At 33.1% G+C, this 27,973-nt stretch overlaps 2 protein-coding genes across 6 annotated transcripts in view; one reads left to right on the forward strand and one right to left on the reverse strand.

The window, feature by feature from the left end:
- The window catches only part of LOC105144042 (uncharacterized), a 30,544-nt gene extending 21,895 nt beyond the window's left edge, over positions 1 to 8,649 (forward strand). The window contains exons 3-4 of one of the 3 annotated variants that reach the window (XR_845846.2): positions 1,931 to 2,663; positions 8,529 to 8,649. Coding sequence is in view for 1 of the 3 variants with exons in the window: in XM_011052691.2 (XP_011050993.1) it covers positions 1,931 to 2,326 (396 nt within the window). In the remaining 2 variants the exon portion in view is untranslated. Of the gene's footprint in view, positions 1 to 1,930; positions 6,101 to 8,528 lie in introns of those variants that run through there. The other 2 variants (XR_845844.2, XM_011052691.2) reach the window with 2 other exon arrangements.
- On the reverse strand, positions 5,830 to 27,785 carry LOC105144041 (muscle LIM protein Mlp84B). Of its 3 annotated transcripts, XR_845843.2 has the most exons (10): positions 27,620 to 27,785; positions 22,163 to 22,284; positions 20,679 to 20,844; positions 16,019 to 16,148; positions 14,392 to 14,488; positions 12,246 to 12,333; positions 9,603 to 9,899; positions 8,557 to 8,877; positions 7,581 to 7,922; positions 5,830 to 6,153 (listed from the first exon to the last, which is right to left on the reverse strand). XR_845843.2 is itself a non-coding variant. In XM_011052688.2 (9 exons), exons 2-9 carry the CDS (start codon positions 22,275 to 22,277, stop codon positions 7,646 to 7,648), a joined length of 1,488 nt encoding a protein of 495 aa, XP_011050990.1. In that variant the 5' UTR covers positions 22,278 to 22,284; positions 27,620 to 27,785; the 3' UTR covers positions 5,830 to 7,645. The 3 variants fall into 3 exon arrangements, 2 of the variants coding, with proteins under 2 accessions (XP_011050990.1, XP_011050989.1); XM_011052688.2 differs by lacking the exons at positions 12,246 to 12,333; positions 14,392 to 14,488 and adding exons at positions 12,439 to 12,523; positions 13,176 to 13,272 and having other exon boundaries at positions 5,830 to 7,922; XM_011052687.2 differs by having other exon boundaries at positions 5,830 to 7,922.
- Positions 27,786 to 27,973: the final 188 nt, after the last annotated feature.

Genomic DNA, 27,973 nt, shown 5'->3' on the forward strand with positions numbered 1-27,973 from the left:
AGCAGCTGATAAAAATCCAATAGCCCCAGTGTTTGCCAGCCAGAAAGGGCAATCACGTTCATCATGGTGTCCTGCGCTCCCGCCGTCGCCTCCCGCCTCCACCGCCGCCGCCGTCGCCGCGGTGCCACCCTCCGCCGCCCATCTCGCGTCCCTTCTAACCCCCGTACAGTCTCCCCTAGCTCCGACAGCTCGAGCAGTTACGTCCTACGAGCCCTGAACGTAGCCGCCCCTGGAAAATCCGGGGGTGGGATTCACGTGCGCACACGTTGAGGAACGAACAGTTTAGGGAGTGACGAGGAGGGACGGAGATTGAAGCGGGAGTTCGCGGCACTGTAAGGGAGCCAGAGATACAGTGGGGGCAGAGCGGCGAGATAGGGGCCGTTGAAGGGGAAAAGGGTGGATGAGCGGCAGCACCACCGGTCAGATAAACGCTAAAGCAAATAAATCCGCTACTTTAACATGCAGGTCACCGCAGGTGTCTGTTTATTTTATTCGTTAAATATTTCATTTGGCCGGCTAGGGCCAATTACGAGCGCGCCGAACGACCAGCCTCGCCGCTTCGCTCTGACGAGCCGCGCCGAACTCTCTGACGCGCTTCGTGCGACAATTTCTCGTTTTACGACGGAAAATGTAAAAACGTAATATTTGCCATTCGTAGATATCGTAAACTTAAGCCTTGATTCGATCTTCAGTATATATGTAGATTCCAAGCTATATTTCAACTTCTGGATAAATTAGTAATTGTTTGATATTAATTGTTTCTAACAAAAAATTTGTATTTTAAATTAAAACATCAACTTACATCTATATAGTGAATCTATATAGAATAAAATTCCATTACATAGAAGATAATTACGAAGTTCTTGTACAGTTTTAAATTTTCATTATTTCTGTTTTACAAATTTAATTAATGAAATTAATCTGTTAAAAATATTAAAATAGCAATCTAGTGAAATTTATTATATATTAAGAGTAAAATCTCTTATTTTCTTCCTAATGAAAATGAAAATTTCTTCCTAAAATATAGTAGATTGGAAGAGAATTGAACCAATTCTTGATTTTCTCCGCGTTCATTAAATTTATATTTATTGATTTCTTTTTATAGAAACGTATTAAGATTATTATTTAATAAAACCTCGCTTTTTAGACGATCGGCAGATTAGGATAAGTGATTTAAAGTACCTCATTTTAAATCAACTGCAAAATATATTTAGAACTAGATACGTAATGAGAACTAGATACATATGAATGAGAAACAACCCCACGAATAAATGTATGTAAAATTGAAATAAATTTTTCATTTACTTTTAACGGATTAATCATCAATGAATTATGTTTTATCAAACATAGAACGGAAATTATGAAAGTTTAAATCCTATGTAAGGATTTTATAATCATCCTGTCTATCGGAAATCATTACTGTTATCATCATTATATTTTTAATTTGTGAGCATTTCTATTTTTTTGCTAGATAACTAATTGCAATCATTTTATTAAAAAATAATCTATTTAAAAAAATCTAAATATTATGTCTAGATACGTCACAAAACACATATAAACAGAAGAATATTTCAAATAGATCATAAGAAATTAATCAGATTTAGCATCAACATATATTTGTACAACCTCGATTTCTGTTTAGCACTTGTAATTAGAGACACATGACATAAATTTTTAACAGTAGTGTTATTTATATGTCAACTAAATTATAACATTAATCTATCTTTGTTAAATATTTGTTACTTCTTATATTACAATCTTATAAGTCATAAACAAAAAATAATTTAAGTAATATTAGCACAATTATATCTTGAAAAAGTACACAATGAGTTTAGTTGTCTCTCATAGTTTCAACAAATCAAATGTAAATCGTCAAGGAAAAATAAAAATAAGGTCTAACGGCATCGGACATTTTGTGTCAATGTTGCAGGTATGGTTCCAGAATCGGCGAGCGAAGTTTCGCAAGCAGGAGAGGTTGGCCCAGCAGAAGTCTACGTCGCAAAGTGGCATCGGGGCTGACAGCGGCGCATCCAGCCCCGTGGCCGGTACCGTGAAGGCGGAGGGACGCTCGCCGAGGAGTCCGGCGACGCCACCCGGTGGCTCGAACAGCGTGCTTTCATCGAATGAGATCAAGCCGATCGCTAATCAGAACCTGGTGAACGTGAAGCACACGGATGGCACAAGCGATGGCTCGCCCAACGCCCGGGGAAGCAGCGGCGGTGGCGGCAGTGGTACCTGGGGCTCCTGCAGTCCTAGGCCCTTCTCGGCGGCCCTACCGCCCTATCTGTTAGATCCGCTACCGCTGAAAACCGCGAATCTCTACTAAACCTTCTACCCCCGTCACCGGCCTGGCGGAGAATGTAAATACAGAGAGCCGCCCGCTCGTCAACACGGAGACGACACGCCGTTCAGGTTCAGGGAGCGTCCAGGTTCCTTCCTGAGCCCCGGTTTCCCGCGACTTCGTCGGTGCCCATCCGTGCGATACGTGCGGTATCTTTAAGAACTCCGGTAAGACGCGCCGCTCATATTTTTGACAAAGATACATTTAGGCAGTCGGGAGAAGGTGTGTCAGCTTGCTTTGACGTAGCTGAGATACATTCCGAAATTTGTGCGCACACAAGACAGAGCGTTAAATGCCAATCATTGAAAAATCAGGAGCCGAGGTGAATATAACTTACTGTTAGTGAATTTCGATTGTGGTATTATCGTGCAGAGATTCAAAAGCCAATCAGATATGTCTGTTTCTTAAGTTTGCCGGAGAAATAATTCGTAACATCAAATATCTCGAGCAGTTTTATAGCATGTGCTATGTTTATTCTGCATTCCTGTGATAAGTGTAGTAACATTTGAGAGATTAATATATGTTTCCTTGATTTCTTCCCAGTTGCTTTAATCTACACGTTGTCGTATTTGTAGATAGAGAAGAGAAAAAGAAAATAGCGTACAATTGTATGACGTAAAATATTGTTTTTGTTGATACGAATATATTGTACCTATCTATTATTTAACAAAATAATTTTAAAAAAGGCGTAACTTGAAACACTGTTTTCAGGCATCTATTGAAATCGAGACTAAATAATTGAAAAGTAATATAAATGTGGATTTAAACTCGTATCAGAATTACATTCCAGTTGATATCGAGAATAATAGAGTTTATGTGAGTGTTTACTCTAAACGACAATTTTAATGTTCCCGAGGAATAAGAATGAGACACTTATACTTATCAACTTAATAACGTTGACTCATTAAATTATGTAAATATAAATAATATCTATATTTTTTAAGACAACTTGATAAAAAAAATAATGAAATTAATCTAAATATAATGTATGTGACAATAGAGTTAGATATAAAAGATCTCTTTTTTTAAATTAAAAATTTATACTATACTTTTTAATTGAATAAATAGTTTTTCTTGAAAATTTGATAAACCGATAAACTTTCAATAAAATTAACTTATTCAGAATATTATATAAGGACTATTGTGATTTTATTCAATGTAAAATAATTAATCTCAAAATATTTTAAATATATTACGTTGTTTTCAGTTATCGTTTTATTATAATCATCATAAGATAGAAAGATAAGGATTTCATCCGAACCAATGAAAATGCTATTAGAATATTGCTTTAACCCTCGTGGGACATTAAATTTTCGTTTCCAGTATATGCTTCCTATCCGTATTATTTTCTATTAACAATGCAAAGCTAGGATTAACACAAAAAAACAGCGTAGAATAGTATCCATAAAAGTACTATTAATCACGCGATTTTATCACTGGATTTAACAGACTTAGTTTATCGGGATTGATTTAAGTATTGAAAATTATGGCTATACATTGCGAAAATCTCTTACGATATTTATTATGTGTATCAAGTAGCAAAAAACGTATACTTCCACAGTAAAATCCTTGACGCAATTATCGAACGTACTTCGCACTGATTTAATGCGCGATTCCAGCGACCTGTCGAATAATTAATTAATTAAATGATAAAAGCAGCGATCAATAAACAAAAAAGGGAAGCGAAATCTTGCTTGGTGTCAAAATAAAAATGACTTTCGATACAAGAATTTATTTTACTAAATTACAAAAAAGAAAAGTATTCTGAGAATAATATTATGTTAAATTATGTTTCTGATAGGAAATTTATATTTATCTCACCTAAAAAATGTTTATATTAATATTGATATTTTTTATTTATATTTAAAACACCCATATTAATCTAAAAGAACATAGAAAAAAAAGGGAAACTAACAACCAAGGTTCAAATCCAATTAAGATTTCCACTTTAATTGATCATTAATTTTGTATCAATTTTATATATTCTATTTCGTTATAAAACTTTTGTTGTAAAGCTATGATATAGTAATTTGTTAATTTCAATTCGGTAAAAATGTAAATGTAGAGTGTACAAAACTCTAGGAGGAAAGTCTTATATCAAGAATCGCTGTGTAACGCGAGATAATTAATTCGCGTTAATTCGCAGATCGACGGAATTTCTTCTTAGGAAGCCCTTAAGATAAATACTTACATACCGTCCTGTGTGTCTCGTACCAAGAAGAGCGAGGGTACCTGTCTTATCACGATATATTATGGACAATTTCGGCAATGGTCTGACTCGTTCGTCGTGCGCCGATAACGAGCGCACCTTATTCTGCGTATGTATAGTTTATCGATTACGACTGAATCTATTTTATAGTGAGATGTATAAATGTACATTAGTTAAGATGAAAGGTATGTATAGTTCACCTGAAAATATTTTTTTCCTTTCATGAGTCTCGTCAAATCCGCCTTAACTTTTAGAGGACCAAGTAATTGGATAAATCTTTTTCAACTATATCAATTATAGATATCAATATACTATTAAATTGCTCTAATAATTGTAGCTATGTTAAATATAATTAAAATTGTTATTTGTCCCGAAGGATGTCCGATTCTAATTTGCTTCTCTAAAAAAATCAATTTTTTGCAAAAAGAAGACGGATTTGAAATGAATGCTTGTTAAAAGAAAAGAAAAGAAAAGAAAAAAGCTTGGGTCAACTCTAGTTATGATGATTTTTCTATTTTTTTAATAAAAAGAATTTTAATTTGTATTCCAATACAATAATTTTATAAAGTATTAAAACGTTAATTAGTTAGAACAAATTGTCTAATGCATAACGAACAAAAAAATCACCTAATTATTAAAATTCTCGAAATTATTACAAAGGAAATTGATATTTTGCAGAGACGTAAAGGTTCCTCTGAAAGTTAATGGGAATAGCGTGCGAAAATTTCTATCGTGTCCCGAGGCAATCCATATCCCAGTTCGATAACGAATGTGATTTTTTAACGAGGCACTTTTACAAAACTGCGTATTACTGGCGTGCAGCGAGCCGCGCTTTCGCCCGTCTCTGCGAAAGACGCGCATTATCGATTATACGCGACGGCAACGAGAGGGGAAAAGCTCGTCTCCGCAAGCCAGGAAGCGTTCGTGAATTCTGAACAGCTTCGTTGCTCCCGCCATTATTGTTAAGATTAACGAATGGTAATTATCGATATGTGTGAACCGGAACTTGTACAGTTGTTGCTATAAATATATGAAATTAGTGTTTTACACCATACTCATACTCACTTCTCTCCGTTAAAATCACTCCAGTGATTCCCAATTTCGTTGAAAAGTTATTATCTTTTAGGCCAACATTTATATTGCTATTTTAATTCGTTTATATTCAATACTGATTTTATATTATTCTATAAGAGTTCCCCTATTATTTTTTATACTTCTTATATAAATTAAAAATCATTTCTACTTCATTATGTTTGGGTAAAAAAGAATGTTCAGAGAATTTCAAGTACACATTTATTGAAAATCATAATTAAATTAGTTTCTCGTCTTAGTCGTTGGTTACATCGTTGCTGCTGGTCGTAGTCCGGTTATATAGATTGATATTTTCGTATTTATGACGTCGTCGAATATCCGCTGCAATCGATGCCATGTGTTTAATTATTACAGCTGTAAATATCAAAATTATTGTCCTGAAGTTATAGAAATGATATTTGTCCATGATAGAGTGTTTTTGCAGTCATTACTGCATAATTTTGATCTGTTGCACGAAACAGTTAAAAAGCAGCGCATCTTTAATTTCCATGATGCACTCTGTTTCGCTGGCCTAATAGAAAGGAGAAAAAAACATTATCTAATATGCTTAATCTTGAACAATGCTATTAAAAAATGTTAAACAGTGAGCAATATCAACGACATAAAACAGTTTGGCAATTTTCTTCATTGGTGGATCGAAATATATTCTATTACTTATTGAAAATATCTCCATCTCTTTCTGTAAACATGAAATAGTCTCCTAATTTTTATTTATTTTGACAAATCTGATAGAAGCTAATATTTTAACAAGACAGCTTGGATCGAAATAATAAGAAAAAAGACGTCTTTAATTATCCAAAATAAAATTGTGATCGACAAGTACAAAACAATAAATAGAAATATAGAAATCAGAAATTATCCAGAAAGATTTTCTATTTTTATAAAAAAAAAGAAAAAATTTAAGCAAATAAATTTGGTCAAAATAGTTACAAATTCAGAGATGCTCAATTTGCCAGTGTTTTTACAACTTTAAATCTGACATCTCGCGGATCGATTGTCGAGTCGTAATCTCCTATTTCCTGATCAAGAATAAAAAAAGGAAGACGAAAGAAAATAATAAAAGTTTCGTACGTTCGTAATTGCTCGTCATCAGATTAATCGTTTGCGTGTAGTGTCGTCATCAAGAATCACTCAGGTTACTACGAAAATTGTATGAAACATAATAGAATCATTGAATAGCTAACCGAATGAAACTGGTACTTCAGTTTTAACTCTTGTAATACGTTTACGAATCCCATAAAATGTTCATAGCACCCGGTGCATCGTGACGATTGAGCATGAATGGGTCTAATTGACTGCAAGAATAAATCTACGTATTGTCGATAACTTGCGATCGGATGAAGCATTATTTTAATAATGGCAAAGTCAATCCATTCAAATCTGAAATTTGAGGCAAAAGAAAATTTTACGGTAGATGTCTTTAAAAAATAAATGTGCTTCATTAAGTAAGCCTATTAATTGATACATAAAGAATATATACTATACTTCTTTTTACAATCTTTTTATGTTTTTCTAAACGTATTTTCTTGAATTCTTTAATATCAAAGGTTCATATATTTTGGAGTGGAAAAAGTTACTGTGCCATTATTAAAACGACAAATTTGTATCTTATTTCGTATTACAAATAAATAAATTATATAATTATAGTTCAATAATAAAGTCATCTGTAATACGATCTCATGCACAATGCGCGATTTCATATCGCAACATTATCAACAGCCCGCAGTGGCTTATTCGTGCGCGATCGAGCCTCATCGACCATGGAATCAAACAGACACCATTATTCTCCACTACAGCGCTTTTCGCGATAATGAAAATGTAATCATCGACATTATCGAATCGTCGTAAGTAGGATAGGAGAAATCGAAATTCCCGGAGCAGCGCGTTCGTCTGTCGTCGGATACACAGTCAGACGCCACTATATATAGATGTATTTACATTAATATATAAGACTGGATCGAGGGTTTTCCTCGAGCGGCGTGTGAGGGAGTAGGGCCTATCAATTAGGCCATCGTGAGGGTACCCGCGCCCATTCCGAAGCCCACGCCTTTAGGCCCAAAGTTCCGGTTGTAGCAACCGCGGCAGTAGATGTCCCCGTCCGGACCGTCGTTCAAGTTCGTCGAATCCAGGGAACGGTTACATTCACCGCAGCTGAAGCACCGCTTGTGCCATACGCGATTCTTCGAGATCATCTGCTCGGCGGCGTACACCGGGTAACCGCAGCGCGAGCAACCGTGCCCGTCGTTTCGCTTCTGGCCGACCTGGGGCTTAGCGTCGATGCTACGAAATAAAAACGACATCTGAGAATCTGATGTAATGATTCATGGAAAAACTTTGATTACTGGCAAGACCAATTCAGGTAATCAATGTATATTTATTATTTCCAAACTTATATTTTTTATCAAAATTATCAATAGAGTAGATAAAAAAAGTTACATAGAAAAATTTTATGATTCAATTAATAATCTTTGTCTTTTTATAGATTTCTCGTGTAGATGCATATCTATGTCCTCAGAAAAGAATAATAGCTTCAGGGTGTATTAATAGTTTATTCTTATTTTAAGATCGTTCTTATTTTAAGAATTGTCTTAAGTAATGTCTCTTAAGATGTTAATGCGACTCTCTGATTGGTTCGTGACATCTTAAAACTGTACTTAAGGTAGTTTTAAATTTAAGATTTAACTATGAATATCAATCTCAATATTTCTGTACATAAATCATAGCACTATGTTTAATAATTCATATAAGCTTACATCTCACACAATTACTCGCGTGTTAAAGGAAAATTCTAATTAGAGAAGTAGGTCGATTATCAAGATCGCTATCAATCATCAAAGTTTCTCTGACAACAAACTTTTCGCTATTATATTTTATACTGTGTTTCAGAAACTAATTACTCTTGAGATACACTTACTATGAAGGGGCATGATCTCCGTTCGTCGAGACGAGAGTCGGTTTGTGGCCGAACCCGAAACCTTTGGGCCCGAAGAGCTTTCCGTAGCACGCGCGGCAATGGATTTCCTTGTCAGGGCCATCGCATGCCAGCATGGAGTCTAAGGGTCGGTGACACTCGGCGCAATTGAAGCACTTCTTATGCCACATGGTGCCCTTGGCGAGCTGTTGTTCAGCGGCAAACACCATGCCACCGCAACGGGGACAACCCTGCCCAGCTGGCGCCTTAATCGAGGTCGTATCAGGATTGTAGTAAGGTCGACTGGCCGAAATTTCTTCCTCCCTATGGGTAATTAACTCGATTACGATACGATCCCACCTGATCGATTGAACTTAATATATTTTATAACTTAATTTCTATCTGTTTAATTTTACTTGACTGACAAGTCACAATAATAAAATATAAATGAAGGTATATACATCGATATTTTAACACATTTCAAGATAGTTCAACATTTATAAGATTTTTTCTTGATCGTACCGTTTATTTTTGTTTGAAATTTAAATTTTAGTTTTATCTTTTACCTTCCTAATTTCAATATCTTTTATCTTTTGAAATGCATTTGTACTTATTTTCTCTTAAATTATGTCACAACATATGAAACATTATAAATAACATATGTGTCAATAATTTTTATTCAAGATCGAAATTTTTTTTCCCAAATTATATTGAAAATACATATTTTGTATTTATATAATAAAATTACCAAAACTCTACATACAAATAAATTAAATAATGCTTTTACAAATTTATTTTGATAAAAAACTGTTATAATTTTATCAATAATAATAATTAATTAATTAATAAAGTGGTTATTGATAAAACTCCACTAATTAATTCTAAATATATATTGAAATGAATCTGCAAAATCATGGACTCATTCGAAACCTTCATGAGCCTCCGTTCAACGTGCATTTATAGAGCAGCTATTTAAATCGACTTATATTTATAGTCACGTATTCGGCAGGGTTACGAGCTAAACTCCCAGCATCAGCTTCCGGACTTACGTGAGTCCGTCGGTCTGGAGGAATCCCGAGCCACATGCGAATCCGTATCCGTGCGGTCCCCACTTCTTTCCGTAACAGGTCTTGCAGTAAACATCCCGATCCGGGCCGTCACAGGCGATGATCGAGTCCAGGGTTTTGGTGCAGTCGTGGCACTTGTAGCACTTCCGGTGCCACTCGCGGCCCTTGGCGAGCACCTGCTCGGCGGCGAAGACGACGCCACCGCAGCGAGGACAACCCTTGCCGGGCGGGGCCTTGATAATCGCGGTGTCGATCACGGTGGTACGAGGAGCCGCATCGCTGCATCGTAAAGAAATCGCATTATTGCGAATCGTTCTCGTTCTCGGTGACTAAGCCAATCGTTGAATCGTAGAGATTACAGAAAAGCAATTGATTTATCTATTCGATTATTATTGTCTAAAGTCTAAATAAACTTGATATCAGATATTTAGACTCTATACTGAAAAATGGAAAAATGGAAAACTTGAATTTTCCTCATTTTAATTTTAATTTTAATTCGTCTCACTTTTCTTATCTCCTCGATTCGTTTACGAAGTGGAATTGCATGCGAATGAAAGGATGATTGATCGTTGGCAATCGCTTGGTAGGACAAACAGAAGATTTGAAGTTTTTTTTAAATATTTTCTGATTTTTGATGAATATATTTTGATGGAGTACAACAAATTGTACAGTTAGTTAAAAAGTCATAATCAAAATTTTTGAAATATCCCGTGCAAAAAGAAAATATAACAATTGTTCAAACAAATTAAATAATGTTTTACGATAAACAATATATATATATAGAAAATGTAATAAATATTAATATCTGAAACAAGTTTTAATAAAAATTGCAATATGAGCTTCTATTAGTCATGAAAAAGTAGTCACTTGAAATCAAGTTTTCTTCCATGCCATAGCATGCGATTACGAAGCTTTATTTCATGGAATCTTAAGTAAATTATACGTCACACTTCTGACTTTCTATTTAGTTAAGAGAAAAGATGAGTGCTTTGGGTGCTTTACATATGATACATGATTATTAATATGATATTTAATCGTAGGGATATTAGTAATAACAAATCAGATTCTACATGAATTTCAGATTCAGTTTCGTTATGAATACATGCATACAAGACCGTACAGACCGTGTGGTAACAGGAATGTCGAATGCATATGGAAGAATCTCTGGCAACTATGAATGTCAGCGTGAGTATTCCATTAATATAAAACGAATTATGATCGCCACTGAGAAATGACACTCGATATTCCGATACGATCAGCCGATTCGTGATGCCAGGGTGAGTAATAGCGCAAAGCGTTAAGGCGTCGGTCTATATGTATGTATATGTGTGTATATTATATATACACGGACACACACAGACGCACGCATGTATACAGTGTCTTGGAGAAGGTGCGTGCCAGTGGCAATTTTTTTTGTCGCTCTTCGAAAAAGTCCAGGTCGATTTTTTCTCCAAAAAGGTACAACCCTTAAAAATTCCATATATTATCTTTTTAATTTAAATCTTCGTAAATTTAAAGCATCTGCATAATACGTGAAAATAATAGAAAGAGAGTTTCTTTATGTAAATTGCATACATATATAATGTATGTACACTACCGTTCATAAATTCAGAAACGTTTGTAGTTTTCTCGCATCTCACGAAAAGTTAAGTGTTATTTGGATGAAAAAAATTGTACACAGAAGTTTTCAAAATATATTTCTAAAAGGAGAGATAGAGTTGTAAATTTGTTTTTTTTTATACGATATTTTGTTTCTAAATTCCTAAATTACAAACAATTAAAAATTAATATTTAAAAAAAATTTTTTTATGTTATTTTGAACAGCAATAGCTTAATAAAATATTATCAAAAAACAAAAAATAAAAAACAAAAAAGTATTTAAAGTAGACTTTTCAAGCTTTATAACTTTAAAAGAGAATACAATGCTTTCTTTTTTTTAGTGATATCTAATTTTATCTGTCAAAATTTTTATGAAACATTTAACTTTGAAATTAAAGAATTTACAAAAGGATGAAAGAAAAGAAAAAATTTACTATAATGTTCTCGATTCACATAATTATACTTTCAAAGATATACATTAAATATTCAAAGGGAGATTGCATAAATATATAACGTATTTAAATATTTATTAGTTTGAAATTTTTATTTCTCATTTCCTTAATTGTAAAATTCAGTTAAAGCTAATATAAAAAATTTCTCAGGATGTAAAAAATTTATTATTCAACAGTGGAAAAAATAGTATACTAAATTTTTGCGTTTAATCAATTTTTTATAATTAATATTGTACTTGTATTTTTCTTATTCTCGTATAAAGAATTTGTCGGAACAAGAATAACTAATTTATTCTCTGTCAGAAATACTGAAAGAAATCATTATATATACATCTATATGAGAAAACTTATTCTTTCAATTTGAAATGCTGTAACTGTTCACAGAGAATGGGTTGTTCTTCTTCTAGTACAACATGCAAAAGTCAAGAAATAAGAGCAATGAATTTTTCACTAAGAAAAAATCGAAATCCAAATTACTCGAAAATAAAATTGTCACTACTCGCACACTTTTCCTTCTCCGAGCACCCTGTTTACGCGCGCAAAATAATCGTCATAACTATAAAGGGGCGCGTACCCCTCGTCCTCAATATCGCACTGCAGCCCGATCCACATAATCCCGGCGTGGCCGACACCCCGCGGACCGAATTTCTTCGGATAGCAAGCTGTTAAGCAGACAAGCGCATCATATATAGTGAAAGTGTAGAAGCCGAGGCGGGATTTCTCTTTCTCGCGTGCTTCCCATCTCAGTCCCGACTCTGAAAACCCACCCATTGGCGTAGCAGTCACTCTGCAGGGCGCCGCCACCCTGGCCATAGCCATAACCCTTCGGTCCGAACCTCTTTCCGTAGCATACTGCAGACAATATCGATTAAAGGTTTCACGTCGCCTAACGTTATCTCGTGATGATGGTCAGCGACGAAGACATAATCGTACAGATACGCCAATGCAATCTTTTATTTTTCTTCAGACTGTTCTACATCACATATTATAATATATTAATTTATCCATGGCAAGTAACTTCCCATCCCTGAGTTTATTCTTTTTAAATTCATAATGCAGTGTAAAATATTGAAAATTTAGTAAGGTTATTATATATTTAGAAGAGATTCTAGAATTTTTTTTCCAGACATTTTTTTAGAGACGGCACATTTAATAAAATCTTGCATATTTCATTGATTTACGCACGAGATATATATTGTAATAAATATTATTTTAATATTAAACTATTATAGAAAAATATTCCTTGTATATCTCGTTTTAATAACATTTAGAGACTGAATGATTTTTTTAAGGTGCGCAAGAGCTGAAAATAAAATTCTACTTTTCAACAGCTTTAACTCTCTTCGATACATTTAATGATAAATTTTAATAAATATTCATGTATTATTCAGCCGCTCATGCGCGGAAAATATCTTCATATGCATTAAATTAAATTAATTTTGTACCGCATTTCGCATATTTTGTACGTTACGTCTTCATACGCGCGATCGTACCGTGTTCTCACCTTTGCAATAAATGTCCTTGTCAGGACCTTCGCAGCAGTTGACGGAGTCTAATCTTTTCGCGCAGTTGGCACACTTAAAGCATTCCCTGTGCCATTGCTGCACGAAACACAAAGGATGGGTTAGTCACTAAAAGTTCCAAGGAAGGGCGAAAATAATATTGTACAATATCATTTTCTTGTACAATCGTTCAGGAGCGCAGACATTAAAAGCTCCTTATAGCTCGCCAAGATTTGTTACAAAATTCGTGTGGCAGTAGCAACAAATAATGCTACTGTAAATCTGTATTCTTTCTTTAATGTGTTTATATCGTTTCAATTGTTCTCATAAAATTTTTATAGACCAGCTTACTGAAAACATACGTATCATTTTTTTATAAAAAAGTTTTTGTAGTAGTTTTAAACAAAACTGAAGATATTGATGTTTTATAATATTTGATGGAAAAAAGATACGTTATTAATACATTTAATAAAGCATTTAAAATTTACTGCAAAATACTGCAAATTCTTTAAACATTGAAAGTTGAAAAAGAAATTTGTTTTGAGGTTCTATTCTCCATTTCTCAATAATATTTTTTAATAATAAATATCTTTATAATAAGTCTTAAATTAAAGTTTTATTGATAAAATTTTATTTATCACATTCATTTATAGTCTAGTTGTTTGAATAATTTAAGATTTAAAAATTTGTTAAATTTTGATCTTTTATTTTTAAATTATTAAGTAATACTTAATACTAAAACTTAATACTAAAACTGAACATTTTCGCTAACAATATTTTCCATAATTTGATCTCTACATGTATTTCCTGTAGTAGAAGTAATTCTGGAAAACGGCAATCTAGCAATCTAAATTTGTTTAGAACAAATAAACAGCTATTCACGCGCCTAGATAACAAAGATGAGAAAAGGGAATGATAGAGTAATCGATAATCACGATCCTTCTTCTGTGACACTGTGCAGCCCTTGTACGTTTGGGGGCTGTTTCCTGGCGGCGGAAAAAATTTATAAACTGATTTTAGTAGGTAACAACAACAAGAAAGACCAAGTAAGAGCGGAAACAGACAGAGAATGTAGACAGAGAGATAAATACGTTCAGGAGATGAATCGTTCAACGTTTTCAGAACACAGGACTGTCAGTACGGATATCAGTACAATAAATCGAGAAAGAATTAAGGAGCCATAAAGGGGATTGTAGATTTTTTTTAGATGAAAGATACCTCGACAGTATATCTCGCGGTCGGGACCATCGCAATGAAGCGTCGAGTCCAAAGTGCGGCGGCACGTTTTGCACTTGAAGCACAGTTTATGGTAAGCCTATCGCAAGAATGAAGATTGACCAAAACGGCGGTCTAATGGAGTTCGACGAGATTTATCGGTGCTATTCTTGGTGCCGCGACGAATCGAATATCCTATTTCAATTTCTAGAATATTTTAAGACAATTTTAGTATCTCCCTTAATTCTATAACGGCGACATATCGAAGATTTCAAGTTAGAGAATATATCTGCGTTAAAAAATAAAGTCCACGCAAGATAAAAATTTTATAAAGCATATCTTGTCACAAATTTCTATAAAGATACGATTCTTCTCATTCAAGAAGAAACGGGCAGGAATTGCATAACCGAATTCTCGCAAGGAAGCGATTTCAATACGTCGATGAGTCATAGATGACTAGAAAGATGGATTGCCATCGCCGTTTTCGCGCGCAGATATTATCGCTGGACCAGATTGTCGGCCAGCAATTAGCCTCCATTTCTCTGATTCCGCGTGGCGCTCCTTCTGGTAGCGAGCCATTTTATCGCCGAGTATCAGGCCGGCTAAGATTGGCCAGCCAGTTGGGGCGTCGCCAAAATCGTTCTCTGACGAAACCATACCGAGAAAGTTTCTGGGCTAGCACCCCCAGTTCACAGAGAGCGAATCCTCCTCCTCTTCCTCCTCCTACCTTTCCCGTTCCTCTCTCCCGCTACTATTTTTTTCCTCACATTGTTATGAAATGGAGATTGGATAAGATTACGGGGACGCGTGACGCGGCCCATTACCACGCGTGCCGAATTTAGACGCGCGGCAGAAGCCACGATGCGCCGCGTTACCGTTTTGTAACCCACGGCGCATTTTTACCGTCCAGATTTTCCGAAATACATGTGAGTAAGCGCGACGAAGAGGACGCCGTTTACGTCAATCTGTCTGTCGCCGCGTCAGCGACCGATTTTATTGCTTCGCGTGCTAAATCGCGCTACAATCCCACGAGCCACCCTCGCCCGGTGAAATATTCGCAGTTCGAGGCTGACTCGTCCACAGGTATCGTAGCACGCACCTAGAATACAGCACCTAATTCGAGGAATATATGAAGGGTCATTTTCGACTATCACCTGCTAATCTAGAAGTAGATAAAAGATCAGTTGAGGAATCAGTTAAGAAACAAATAAAAGCCATATTTTCGTGTTTTGGCTTCTGAATTAAAAATTGAAATTCTAACCTAATTATCTAAAATATTTACGTTTTATAAAGCTAATCACGCAGTATATGTATATCCCGAAATTTATTTTCTTCAACTATCTCCATAAGTAAAAGATGGAAGAACTGTACTTAGTTGATGATTGAGATATATGCTGATTCTGTTTTAATTTCTAAAACGCACGAGCGAACGATCAGTCGAAGCACCAAGGAAACTTCTATTGTTGTGCATTTAACGCTAAATGCAATCAAGTAATTATCACACATCAGTGCTATTCAAACAGTTACACTTTGGTGCTAATAGGATTTCTTAATTGGTTATTTATCAGTATTCTTATCGCATTTAGTGTTAAATGCGCGCCGTGTATGTCTATCTTCAGAATAAACTCACCCTTCCTCGGGCCAACATCTGCTCTGCAGCATAAACGTACCCTCCGCATCGAGGACATCCTTCTCCCTCGGGTGCCTTGGCGATAGCCCGAGGTTCGAGAATAGCATTCGAACCTCGCGAAAATTCACCCCTAAAAATTAAATTTATATTAGAATCCATCAATAAAATTTATACAAATTATCGTAAGGTTTAGAGATAAAACGAATTATTTGACATCATTTCTAATAAATATTTATAATAATTTTTTCATCTTTAGAACTAATAGAGATGATTACTGATTAATTCGTTTTATCTGATAATTCGATATTTAAATGTAAGCATTGAATACGAAAGCCATTAAATACAAAAGCATTTAGATAAATGGTTGAGTGAAATTGATGGTTCACACATAAAATAATAAATATGATAATTACAAATTAGAAGTATAATAACAATTAAAATAATTAATTGGATTTTCAATTATAGGTTTTTAAAATCAGGGTAATATGTGAAACATTTAAGGAATTTAAATCTAAAAATCTACATGTTTTCGGAAATTAATTTAAACATGTTACAGAGATACGTAGAAGAAAAAATGGGAAGAAACTAAAAAAACTAAAGCTGTACATAAGGGAGATTTATGATACATATAATTAAAAAAAATATTTTTGCTATTAAAACAAAAGTGTAATATATAATTAATACATCAAGGCTTTTTTAAACGAGCAATTATAATTAATTCATAAAATAAAATTCGTTTTTAATTAAATAAGTACAATATTATAAAATTTTCAAATGTTTCTTACGACTTACAAAGTCTTCTTCAGTGTAATTATGAAGTACTAATAATTATTAATAGTACTAATAATTAATAAATACTAATAACAGCTAATTAGAGATTAATTCATAGGATTAGGATTTATACGTATCTCATTAAATATCAATAAAATACTTTGCAGGAAATTATAAAAATTTACAGTGCGTATAAGTATATAATTTGAGAAAATTATTAAAATATTGTGATCCGTCAATTCCACGTTTGAACACTACTAGTCTATAAAAACATATAGCGCTATCAAAACATTTCACTCCGACAAACATCAGAATCCTTCAAATAATCGGATGGAATTGTATAAAAACTGTATAAAAAGAAAATGATGCTGTATTTATTAAAATTCAATACCAAGCATGGTATCTGGCATTTGGTATCATCATATTGCAAATAATGAAAAAGTGAAATGCATATATGTCTAAAATATTATTTTTTTCCATCACTTGATAATTAACTTTAGAAAAATATTTTTCGAAAAGCTAATTAAACAAATTTACATACATTTGTTTAATTAGCCTTTCGAAAAATTAATATTTTTTAATATTATCTGATATGTAAAATATACTATATATGGTTCATCAAATATATAAACTTAAAACTTATCTAAACTTTTCAAATTCTAAAATGTATTGCAACAGAATCTCATATAAAGTCAAAACTTTTGTTTCGATTTTACATTAATAATTAATATTTTTTTGCATTACATTTGATTTTTGTTGAAGACATCGAAGAAACTTGTGTCGGATGGATTGATAAGGTTCGGAAATAACATAAACATAAATACATCAAATAGTCAATAATCAATTACGGATTAGCTCGTTAGGCAAGTGTTAGTCAACGTGTTAGTGTAATTTTTCCCCTTCGCAACCACGGTACATGGCTTCCGCCGAGCCCCGAGAGAGAAGAGCCGAGAAGCAAACTGAACGTAATAAACGTACGGCATAGTTGTATATCAACAAATAATATGTATATGTAAAAAAAATAGGAGAGAGAGAGAGAGATAAAAATGAAGGAATAGGAAAGAAAAGAATATAGTGCCACTGTGTCGGGTACAGTGTGGAGAGCCTATGCGTGCGTACGCACGCATCCGTACCGTGAGATGAAATATCATCGATACAGTGAGGTGACACCGATCATGCTGTCTTTCTTGTAGCGTGACAATTGCGCTGAGATGGGTTTTACATTACGATAGAGTGGCGTATATGTAGCGGGACAGATCCACATGCACTTATCACGATTAGTTGCTGGATTCGTCCTCACGATCCAGACCAATCCAAAGAGGACACGGTGTGCTTGATCACTATGTGTCAAACTTAACAAAAAAGAAATGTATTATGTTAAAAAATTTTGAATATAAAGAATTAAAGTAAAGTTGATCCTTGAAGTATGATGAGTAATATTACAATTAATAGGATATTAGGTAGCAATATAATAATTTTTTTTACTTATAAGTTCTTTGATTGTACGTATCTGATTGAATCATCTTTTTCTACTACATTTAAATAAAGATTATTAAATTAAATTAAATTTTAATAAAACTTCATTCGTGAAAATGAAATCATTTTTCTTTTAGATAATTTATAATTTAACTATTGTAATAGAATTTTTATACCTTTTAAAATATTTATTAAGGAATAATTCTCTCTATATAAAGTTCAATGAAAAGGCAGCTGACTGGGGAATTTGAGATATCCTATTCTGATACAGAGCATGACAAGTGCATTTGCATCATCAGTCCGTGAACGCGCTTCTATGAAAGAACATGGATGGCATGTATGAAGGTTTATCTTAATGGCATTATCATCGCTACTTTGCGACACTATCGTTGTCGAGAACAGTGTTGATCGCCATTACCTCATTATATCGATATAGTACGCGAATACACTAACACGCACGCGGGCACGCACGCACGCACGCGCCAGCACCCACGCAAGTAGTTAAGGTGTTAGCGAGATTATAAGATTAGAAGTGGTGCGAGAGAGGCCATGCGGGAGAGCTACGTGTATATAAGCTACAAAAAAGAAAAAGAAGCTGCTTCGTCACGCGGCGAAAAAGAAAAAAAAAAGGAGAGATAGCGAGAGAGACCCAGCCAAAAATAATTCATCGAATCGACGTCGATTGATTATATAAACGTCGATTTGACTGAATATTTCCAGCGGGGGAAGAGAAAGAGACAGCAAGATGAGAGAGAGAGAGAGAGAGAGAGAGAGAGAGAGAGAAAGAAAGAGAGACAGAGGTGCAATTTGACTCGATGCTCACCATTCTCGTACTCGGTATTTTCTCTTTATCACGCAGCTCGTACTATGTGATAAAGTAACAACGGTATATTGTTCAATGCTTGCCTCCGGTTGGCTCGTGCTCGGCGGGGCTGGCGGGGGCGGGGTGTGTCATATGTTTCTTTTCTCATATTTTCGTTTTGTAAATATTTTTCTCATTTTCGTAAGTTTCGTCTCCTTTCTTAGCAAAAGAATCTGAAGAGAGGAAGACGAACGGCCGAGGATGCGAGTTTCGTACGCAAAGGCTCGACGTCATAGAAACAGAAAAGGAACGTGCAGCGATGTGTATGCTTTAATAGTCTACTTCCATGGATTCAAAGAGTCGCGTATCATTCAGTCCCGGTCAAAATCACAGTCACATATTGAAAACGATATAATCTCAGCGAGTTCATATTTTAACGCTATGAATATATGAAAATAATATTTCTATATTTATTCGCAAAAGACAATAACTTTCCACACACATTCATAGCATTCAAATCTTGACTTCTCGAATTTATATCAGTTTCAATATTTGATTACACAATTCAAAATAGACTTGCGCGATAATTTATATTGATGATTTTGAAACTTTGATCAAATTCAATTATATGACTACATTCTGGGTTTTTAAAAGACACGCTCGCTACGCACGTCACTCGTACATTGATCTATTTACACACTGAAAGGTAATGGGAAAACGTGTGTTATATTCGTTAATGAAAGACACCGCTTGGTTGTTTTGTTTCCAGTTTTATCTTTCCCTTTTTTCCACTTTTAATGGTACTTATTACAGATGGTACAAATGATCCTACAAACTAGCGTATGTATTCGCAATAGAAGAAAAAAATAAACATAGAAGAAGAAAGAAAAGAGAAAGAGAGAGAACAATTCAATCGGACGTGACGATGTTGGTCGGTCACACCAGGAGACGATAAGGAACTGATTCGGGAAAAGAGTTACGTGAATTTAACTAAATCGAACGCCGTTCACGATGCTCTGCACGGCGATAGTACAAGAAAATCAGATAAGGATGGATCCTTCAAAGAGGGTAGAAAAACGCGATGACATGCTCGCCTACGGTGATGACAAATTCCAAAGGTGGGAATAGAACAGTTTGGTCCTAAATGATCATCTAGATTCAACTATCAGGACACAAAGAACTGTCTAGATCTAATTCTTACGAGAGAGAAAAAAAACAAAAAAAAACCGAGACGGACGAGATTCTCTTTTCGTTATACATCGAAAATTTAAGAGAAAAGGGAAAACGTAGAAAAACGCGGTTCACTCTGTCGGACACGCTGTACACGTATACGTAGACGCGTGTTCTCCGGCATCCTGGAGTTTGCGCAGGCAGCGGCTTCTTCCGAGTTGCTGGAGGCGCGACTGACCAAGAGAAGAATCATGCTGATGGATCACGGTCGTTCACGATGATGGGTCGATTTTCAGTTTCGCGCACGTGGAGGATGTCTTTACGTGGAGAGGGTAGAACAACAGAGATGCTCCCGACGTGAGACCACGTTGGTAGTACGCTACTCAGGAATAAGGGAAGAAGAAGGTGTCGGGGTCGAGGTGTGCGGTGGCATGCACTCACTCGTTCTTCGCTTGAAGATGTTCGCCTTGGTCCATGGACAGGCATCCAGCTCCACCACCAAAACCGTAGCCTTTAGGACCGAACTTGCGGCCGTGGCAGACTTTGCAATACAGCTCGCGCTCGTGCTCGGCGCAGTTTGTCGAGTCGAGAGCCTTGTTGCAAAGACCTACAACATACGGTTGTCCATCGTTGGACATTATGGCCCTTCCTATTGAATGTACTTAAGAATTAAGGTGCTAACGTTATCGATTAACGTTATCGTAAACAGTGCTGTCTAGGGATACGTATATATACTTGAATAATATATTTGATTTATTTTAATTCAGATTCTATAAGTGTATATCTTAAGTAAGAACACTTTATAAAGTACAAAAATTGCTCTAAATATATTCAACTATTGGACTGCCATTATAAAAAATTATGTAATACATGCATTTCTAAAATTTTACATATATGTACATAATATGTATTTTTTTACATACATATCATACATAAAAAATGTCTAGTTATATAATATATGTAATTCATTGACACAGTAATAGTAAAAAATATTTATATTAAAATATACTATTTATATTGTAATATCACTGCAAGAAACGGTAATTGACTTGTAATTCATTTCTCAAAATTCACGCCGTTCTAGAAATAATCACTATATACGCATCTCTTCAAGATACGATAATGTTCAATGAAATTATTATGAATTATTCACATCGGTCATTGCTCCCGGAAGTATTACCGGATAGTCGACAATTGATTTTTGGCCAACCTGCAGGCTCAATTACAATCACGACGGACTATTCGAGTATAAAATTTATTTTAAACCAGCTTAAAAATAGGAAATTCAATAATGTCTTTCTTGTAAGGGAATTATTCGGTTATTTTTATAGAATATCTCATAAAAAAACATCATTAAATTTAAATGAAAATATAAGCCTCTCAAACAAATTTTTAGAAATAAAAAATTAAAAGAACACATAAAAAATTAAAAGATTTTATGAATCTTAGATTAATATATTTTTTATTATAGATAAACTTGAACTTCTCAATAAATTATAATTTTAATTATATATATCTGAAACTTATTGAAATATCTAATTATTCAAATTAATAGCAATTGCGTAATAATGCACTATTTTAATTTATATTCTGCATTGTAAGAAATTATAATTTAGAAATATTATTTTTATAAAAATAAAAGTACTCAATAAACAGATTTACAAAAATATACTCATATTAAGTAGATTATTTGGCGCGACAAAGGCAACTTTCTATACAGAATTAAATATATATTATCTATATTAAAAATTTTATGTAGGTGAATTATACGTATAACTTTTTCCTTTCTATACTTAAATTACGAAATAATACTAATTCATCTGTTCCAAGGTATCGATTGGTTATACTTATATATGTGAATAAGAGAACATTTGTTTGTGCATTTTCTCTATTTTTATGTTACAAAATTATATTTGTTTACTTACCGCACTTGAAGCACGTTTTGTGCCATTTTAATCCACCGGCAACTCGCTCTTCTGCAGCATACACAGATTTGCCACATTTAGGGCATTTTGGATGTTCCACGGGCTTGAAAGGCATTTTTACACTGAAAAAAAAACTCTGTTGATACGCATATCTTACACCACAATTAGTTATAAAATTATCTATCGTCATGTCAAATTTAAAAATTATTGTAATGTTGATCATTATTTTTTACTATTTATACATAAAATTGAAAAGATAACATAATCTTATAATTTGCCAAGTTGACAGAAAAGTAGCACAAGTAAAAAGATATTTTTGAGATAACGAAAAAAAATGGACCCTAATAATTAATATATTGTTGTTGAAAAATAATATTTTTGTTAACATATTGCTTATATGGAAAAATATCACACGAGTCTAATAAGGAATTTACACAACCCTATACTAAAGTTGCAATGTTCAAATTTTGAAAACTTATGACATAATTTTAAAGAATACATTATGATTTTTAATGACATGGAAAGAAAATATATGCATATTCATTATCTTAATTAAAACGTTGTTCGAATTCAGAAAGAATTAAAAAAATATTTTATTAAAAAGTTGCTAATTGTAATTTGTATTACTTTTCTATCAATGCATCAAATTATTTCATAATAATAATATAATTAAAAATATATTAGTATCTCTTTAATTATCTAAAATTAACTTTAATGCTTCTTAAAAGAAATCTCGATGAAAAATCAAGATGGAAGTATCTCTATTTGAAAATATTTTCTAAAAAAATTTGTGGTTTCGAAATCCAAAATTCGTAATCAAATTTGACATTTTTATTAATATCGAGAGGAATCATCGCCGCTACGGTAACCCATTTCGGTTACCTAACTGGTCGTTGACGAGGACGTAAACAATCCGCGTTTCCGTCTGACTCGTCGGCAACCAGTCCTATTTTTGTGGCCAGCTTAAAACGTGCGCACAGTTGAGCAAATGGAGGAATGAACGTGTAAAAAAGGAAGTAAAAATATATCACACGCGATACCAGAGCGTTGAACAAATCTACAAACATGCATTTACGAATAGCTTGTCTTTTCACTTTATATAGAAGAAATTTTGACAGTAACTCAATTTAGATGTTTAAGAAATTATGAATTATGTCTGGAGCACACGTAGAATGATATTAGAAATTAATGAAAAAAGAAATGTTTGCACTTGTTTAAAAATATATCAGTAATTCGATTTATCAGTAAAAGAATAAAATATTTTGACAAATTAAGCTGTAGTAAATACATATATGATGATACATTAATCTTAAATTATTTTTAAATGGATGTACTGACTTTTCCAATAATCATTACGGACATATAAATTAAAATATTCTGAGATGCACTTTAAATCTTTAAATGATATTTGTATGAAAGATAAAAAAAAAGAATTGATTTTTATCTATCTAAATGTTAAGCAAAACAGGATAACTCTGAATTACTCTTTACAATTATAAGAAAATAGTATTGTATAGGATTATCATCACAAATATAATATTTATTTCTTAGATATCGACATTTTTACGACATCGATGGAAATGCGATATAGAAAATCTTTAATTATTTAAAATAGACGTCCAGTGTTTTAAAAAATATATATAACTATTATTATTAAAAACATGAAAGTAAACAACAATTGATTGACACGCTTGTTGCAACAATATAGTAACGATATCTGGCATAAACATTAATGGTGCGTAATAGCGTTTGGCAATGCTAGTTGATCGTACACTTGTAATGATTTCGCTTTGATAGCATGCAAAGATAACAGTAGTAATAAATAAAAATAACAATATAGTATATTTGGCATAATAATGTTGTATAGATATAAAATGCACTATAATAATATTGCACAAAAAATAATAAATATTAAATAACAAAAGTAGTAGAAATAATATTATTTTTAACAAAGATCTGGAGTATAGCAACAGAGCTGTTTTAGATATGTATAAATGTAAATGTAAATGCATATATATATATATATGTATATACATATATGTGTGTGTGTATATGTATGTGTATAAGTAATACTTTATAAAACGGATTTGTCAAATTTTATTTAAGTTAAAAATAATTAAACAACACATAGAAAATAAGCCGTTAGTAAAATACTCCAGTAACTGTATTATCATAAAAACAATACATTTGCTGTCACTAATTTTAATTAAAATTTTATAACATTTTATTTTTAATGAATATATACATGATTTGTATGATTGATATACATTTTATTTTTAAATATATACATGATTGTATTTCTTTTAAAACACTGATTCTAATTCATATCAATGAATTATGTCTTTGAATTCCGTAGCGTTTAGCGAGCTTCTGCTGCACAAATGCGCTGTGTTACTACTGACAGTAGTATCCGGTAATGATATGATACGCCAGTAGTAGCGGCCGTAATAGAGGCAGTAGTAACAGGCGGCATCGCGCGGCATGCTAAGGAGAAAGAGAGCAAACTAGAAAGAGAGAGAGAGAGAGAGAGAGAGAGAGAGAGAGAGAGAGAGAGAGAAAACGCGGGCGATTCTATATCCGTGCAGACGGGTGCAGGCGAGTCCGCGAAACCGTATTAGGGAAGGTGCTAGGTTCTCCACGATAGCAGTCTCCTCGTTTTACCCCTACCGTTCAATCGTACGCATATTCGTGGATGGAATGCGCAGTAACTTAACGCGTATCCTGTCACGCCGATAAGGCTACAAAATGTCCCTATACGTCAAAATGTTATATTACACGCAAAAATAAAAAAACCAAGACTAATTTAAAATTTATAAGATTTATCTGTTATTTATATTAAATATCTTTCAATTTTGCATGTAATTTATACAATTAGTTATTATTTATATAATTGATTATTTATATAATAATTATTTATATAATATTATTATTTATATAATTAATTATTGAATAATATAGGCCTCGCTAATAATATTTATATAGCTTTGGTGCTGCATATGTAAAAAACTTAAAATTAAAACGTAAAAATTTTAAAAATTTATATTACTTATGTACAGTATAGTGTATTATTATCATCGAAAATTTCAAATTATTAAAAATTTTTTTTTTATTTGTAGCATATATTATTAATATTATTAAAAATATACGATGCATATCGAACCATGATCCATACAATTTTTATTTCTAGGAAATTTAAATACTAAATGTTAAATTGTTGAAATGAGTCATGATTGAAAAATATGCGCAATATGCCAACGAGTGCTATAATTAAAATGGAAATATGTATAATAATGATACGAAACGGCCAAGAATGAACAATTATAACGATGTGGTAAGTGCTGGCACTAGCACACGTGTGAATCATCGATTTGATAATCATCATAAATTCTTATTTTACAAAATATTTAAAGATTACAAACTTTATATTTATACCAAAGAAGATAATTTACCAAATGAGAAAATGACTATTGGACAAAATAAAAGTGTTATCTATAATAAATATACGTATAAGATGTAGTATAAATTTTGTACACGTTTTGCATACTTTGACTTCGTTCTTAAAATTTCGTTCAATCAATTATTTCAATAATTTTTAAAAATATATAAGTACACATCGAACCATAAACCGCACAATTTTCGTTTTTATGAATTTTAAACATCGATGTTAAATATATTTAATGTGTTCTTAAACATCGTTAATTTTATCTTATCGCATTAAATATTTAAATGTTTAAACAATAGTCTTTTAATATATTCGTTAGAGAAAAGCCACGTTATTTTCTGTCCTCGCATTTTGCAATTAACTATCTGCTTATAAGTAAAGTTATAATGATTTTATAAAATATGCATTGAAACTATATGATTAGTCACATTTGCTCAACGAGATAATACCTTCATGAATTTATTTGATAACTTAATTCGTTGAATTTATTTGATAACTTAGTTTAATGAGCACTGCTAGCCGACTGTTCCAGCAACTAATAATAACGGGGGGAAATATGTGCGTATTTTTAAAATTAATAAGATTGGTAACACGAATATATGTGATAATCATACCTTTTATGATTATGATATGCAATCTTATTTTATGTAAAATTTAATTAAGCATTATATTAGATACCGTAAATATTATTTATACAATCTATTCTAAAGTTTTAATATGAAAATATTATATTACTTATGTTTTAAGAATCTATATGTTTTTTTAGATACAAAGGTATCATTGGTATTAATTTAATCCACTAAAATTGTTAAATTTAATTAATTAGAATTCATTTCTGATATGTATTGATTATAAAAATACAAGCTTTAATTTTTGCACATTAAATTTGATGTTTCCACTATTTTTATTCCTTCATCTTCTCTAAGTTTTAGAATCGGCGGACATAGCTTAATTTGTCAATTTTATTAATACCTTGTATGTCTAATTATAACGTAATATAAAATCTATGTTCAGTGATCGTGACTCTATTTTAATCTCTGCACGAGATTAGATATTAAAGACATTAAATTTTGCAACATGCCATATTCATCTTAGATAGCACAGACATCTCTTACCCTGTCCATCTATGCGGTTCACTACGCAATTATCGTTAAATCTTGTTAACTTTGTCTATATTATTGAATAAGGCTATAAAGATTGTCTACTTCCAATTCGGAATCGGCTTTTGACAGAATCCTTTAACGTATAAAAATATATCCTAGCTAAACTTTTGACATAAAAGAATTGATTTAATTGTACCTCTATAAAAATTGAAAAATACGCAAATTAATAATTAAAAATAAAACATATCGCCTGATTTAAAAATAATAATTCTCTCTCTTTAAAATTGAAAATTGGTTACGATCCAGACAGTCTGATAATTTATTAATTTTATTAAAAGGAATTAGAAGCGGGCTGTATGGGCAAATTGGCAAATTTATTGCATCTTATTAATAATCTAAGAATAATTTCATGTGAGGATATAAATTTTAAGAATTTTTAAATATTTTCATAAATAGAAGTAGATTTCAAAATTTTACAAACTGTATAATTTAGCGTTTATAATAATTTAGTATTATTTAAGAAAGATTTTCATTTGATTAAACTAATCTTTATACAAAATTTTGAAAATTCTCCACGATATGACAATTTACCCAAGTAGCTGACCTGGAGTATGCGTTCAAAGTCGTTCGATGAATCTTTCATGGCACTATATGAATCTCAGTACTTCAGAAGGAGACACACGAGGAAAACAGACAAATCACGAGGCTGAGGTAAATCACGCTTGCAATGATTCTACGTGCACTTCTTTGAGCGATACATATGTTTGTGTATTGTCGGTGTCATCGGTATTTGTGGCATCAATCGATGCAGCTAAGAAGAGTATCGTCATCGATAGTACAGAAGTGTTTGATAGCGGTAGCAGTAGTAGAATAGTATATATATCCGCCACACTGTTATCTCTTGATACTCACCACTAATCGATCGTAGTCACGTGAGAAAAAGAAAAGAACAGATAGAGAGACGAAAAAAGAGAAAGAGAGAGAGAGAGGAGAATTTGAGTAAGTGGATTACAAAACACCGAGCACTCTACACCGCACTAATACTGGATTCGAATGACTATGCTCGCGTCGGGAGCGTCCTAGTCATAGCCCCTCAGGCTTTGCACACGGCACGTGTGCATTGGGAACGTCAATGCTGTTGATGATGCTGTGCCGCCGGTGGCGGTGACGGCGAACACCAAAGGGCAACGGAGATTCTTTATTAAAGATTCAGGTCTTTGGGCTGAAATATGTCTACTAATAATCTTCACGAACTTGACACACACT

The sequence above is a fragment of the Acromyrmex echinatior genome, chromosome 3 (assembly GCF_024713525.1).
Source record: "Acromyrmex echinatior isolate Ae372 chromosome 3, ASM2471352v2, whole genome shotgun sequence".
NCBI lineage: Eukaryota > Metazoa > Arthropoda > Insecta > Hymenoptera > Formicidae > Acromyrmex > Acromyrmex echinatior.

Bases quoted from the DNA above. Each gene is read 5' to 3' on its own strand.
- LOC105144041 (XM_011052687.2), bottom strand. From the start codon at position 22,277: ATGCCTTTCAAGCCCGTGGAACATCCAAAATGCCCTAAATGTGGCAAA. The intron at 20,845-22,162 runs GTAAGTAAACAA...CGTATGTTGTAG, and splicing joins CAAAACGTGCTTCAAGTGCG to GTCTTTGCAACAAGGCTCTC. The intron at 8,878-9,602 runs GTAAGTCCGGAA...AATTACCCATAG, and splicing joins CTCCAGACCGACGGACTCAC to GGAGGAAGAAATTTCGGCCA.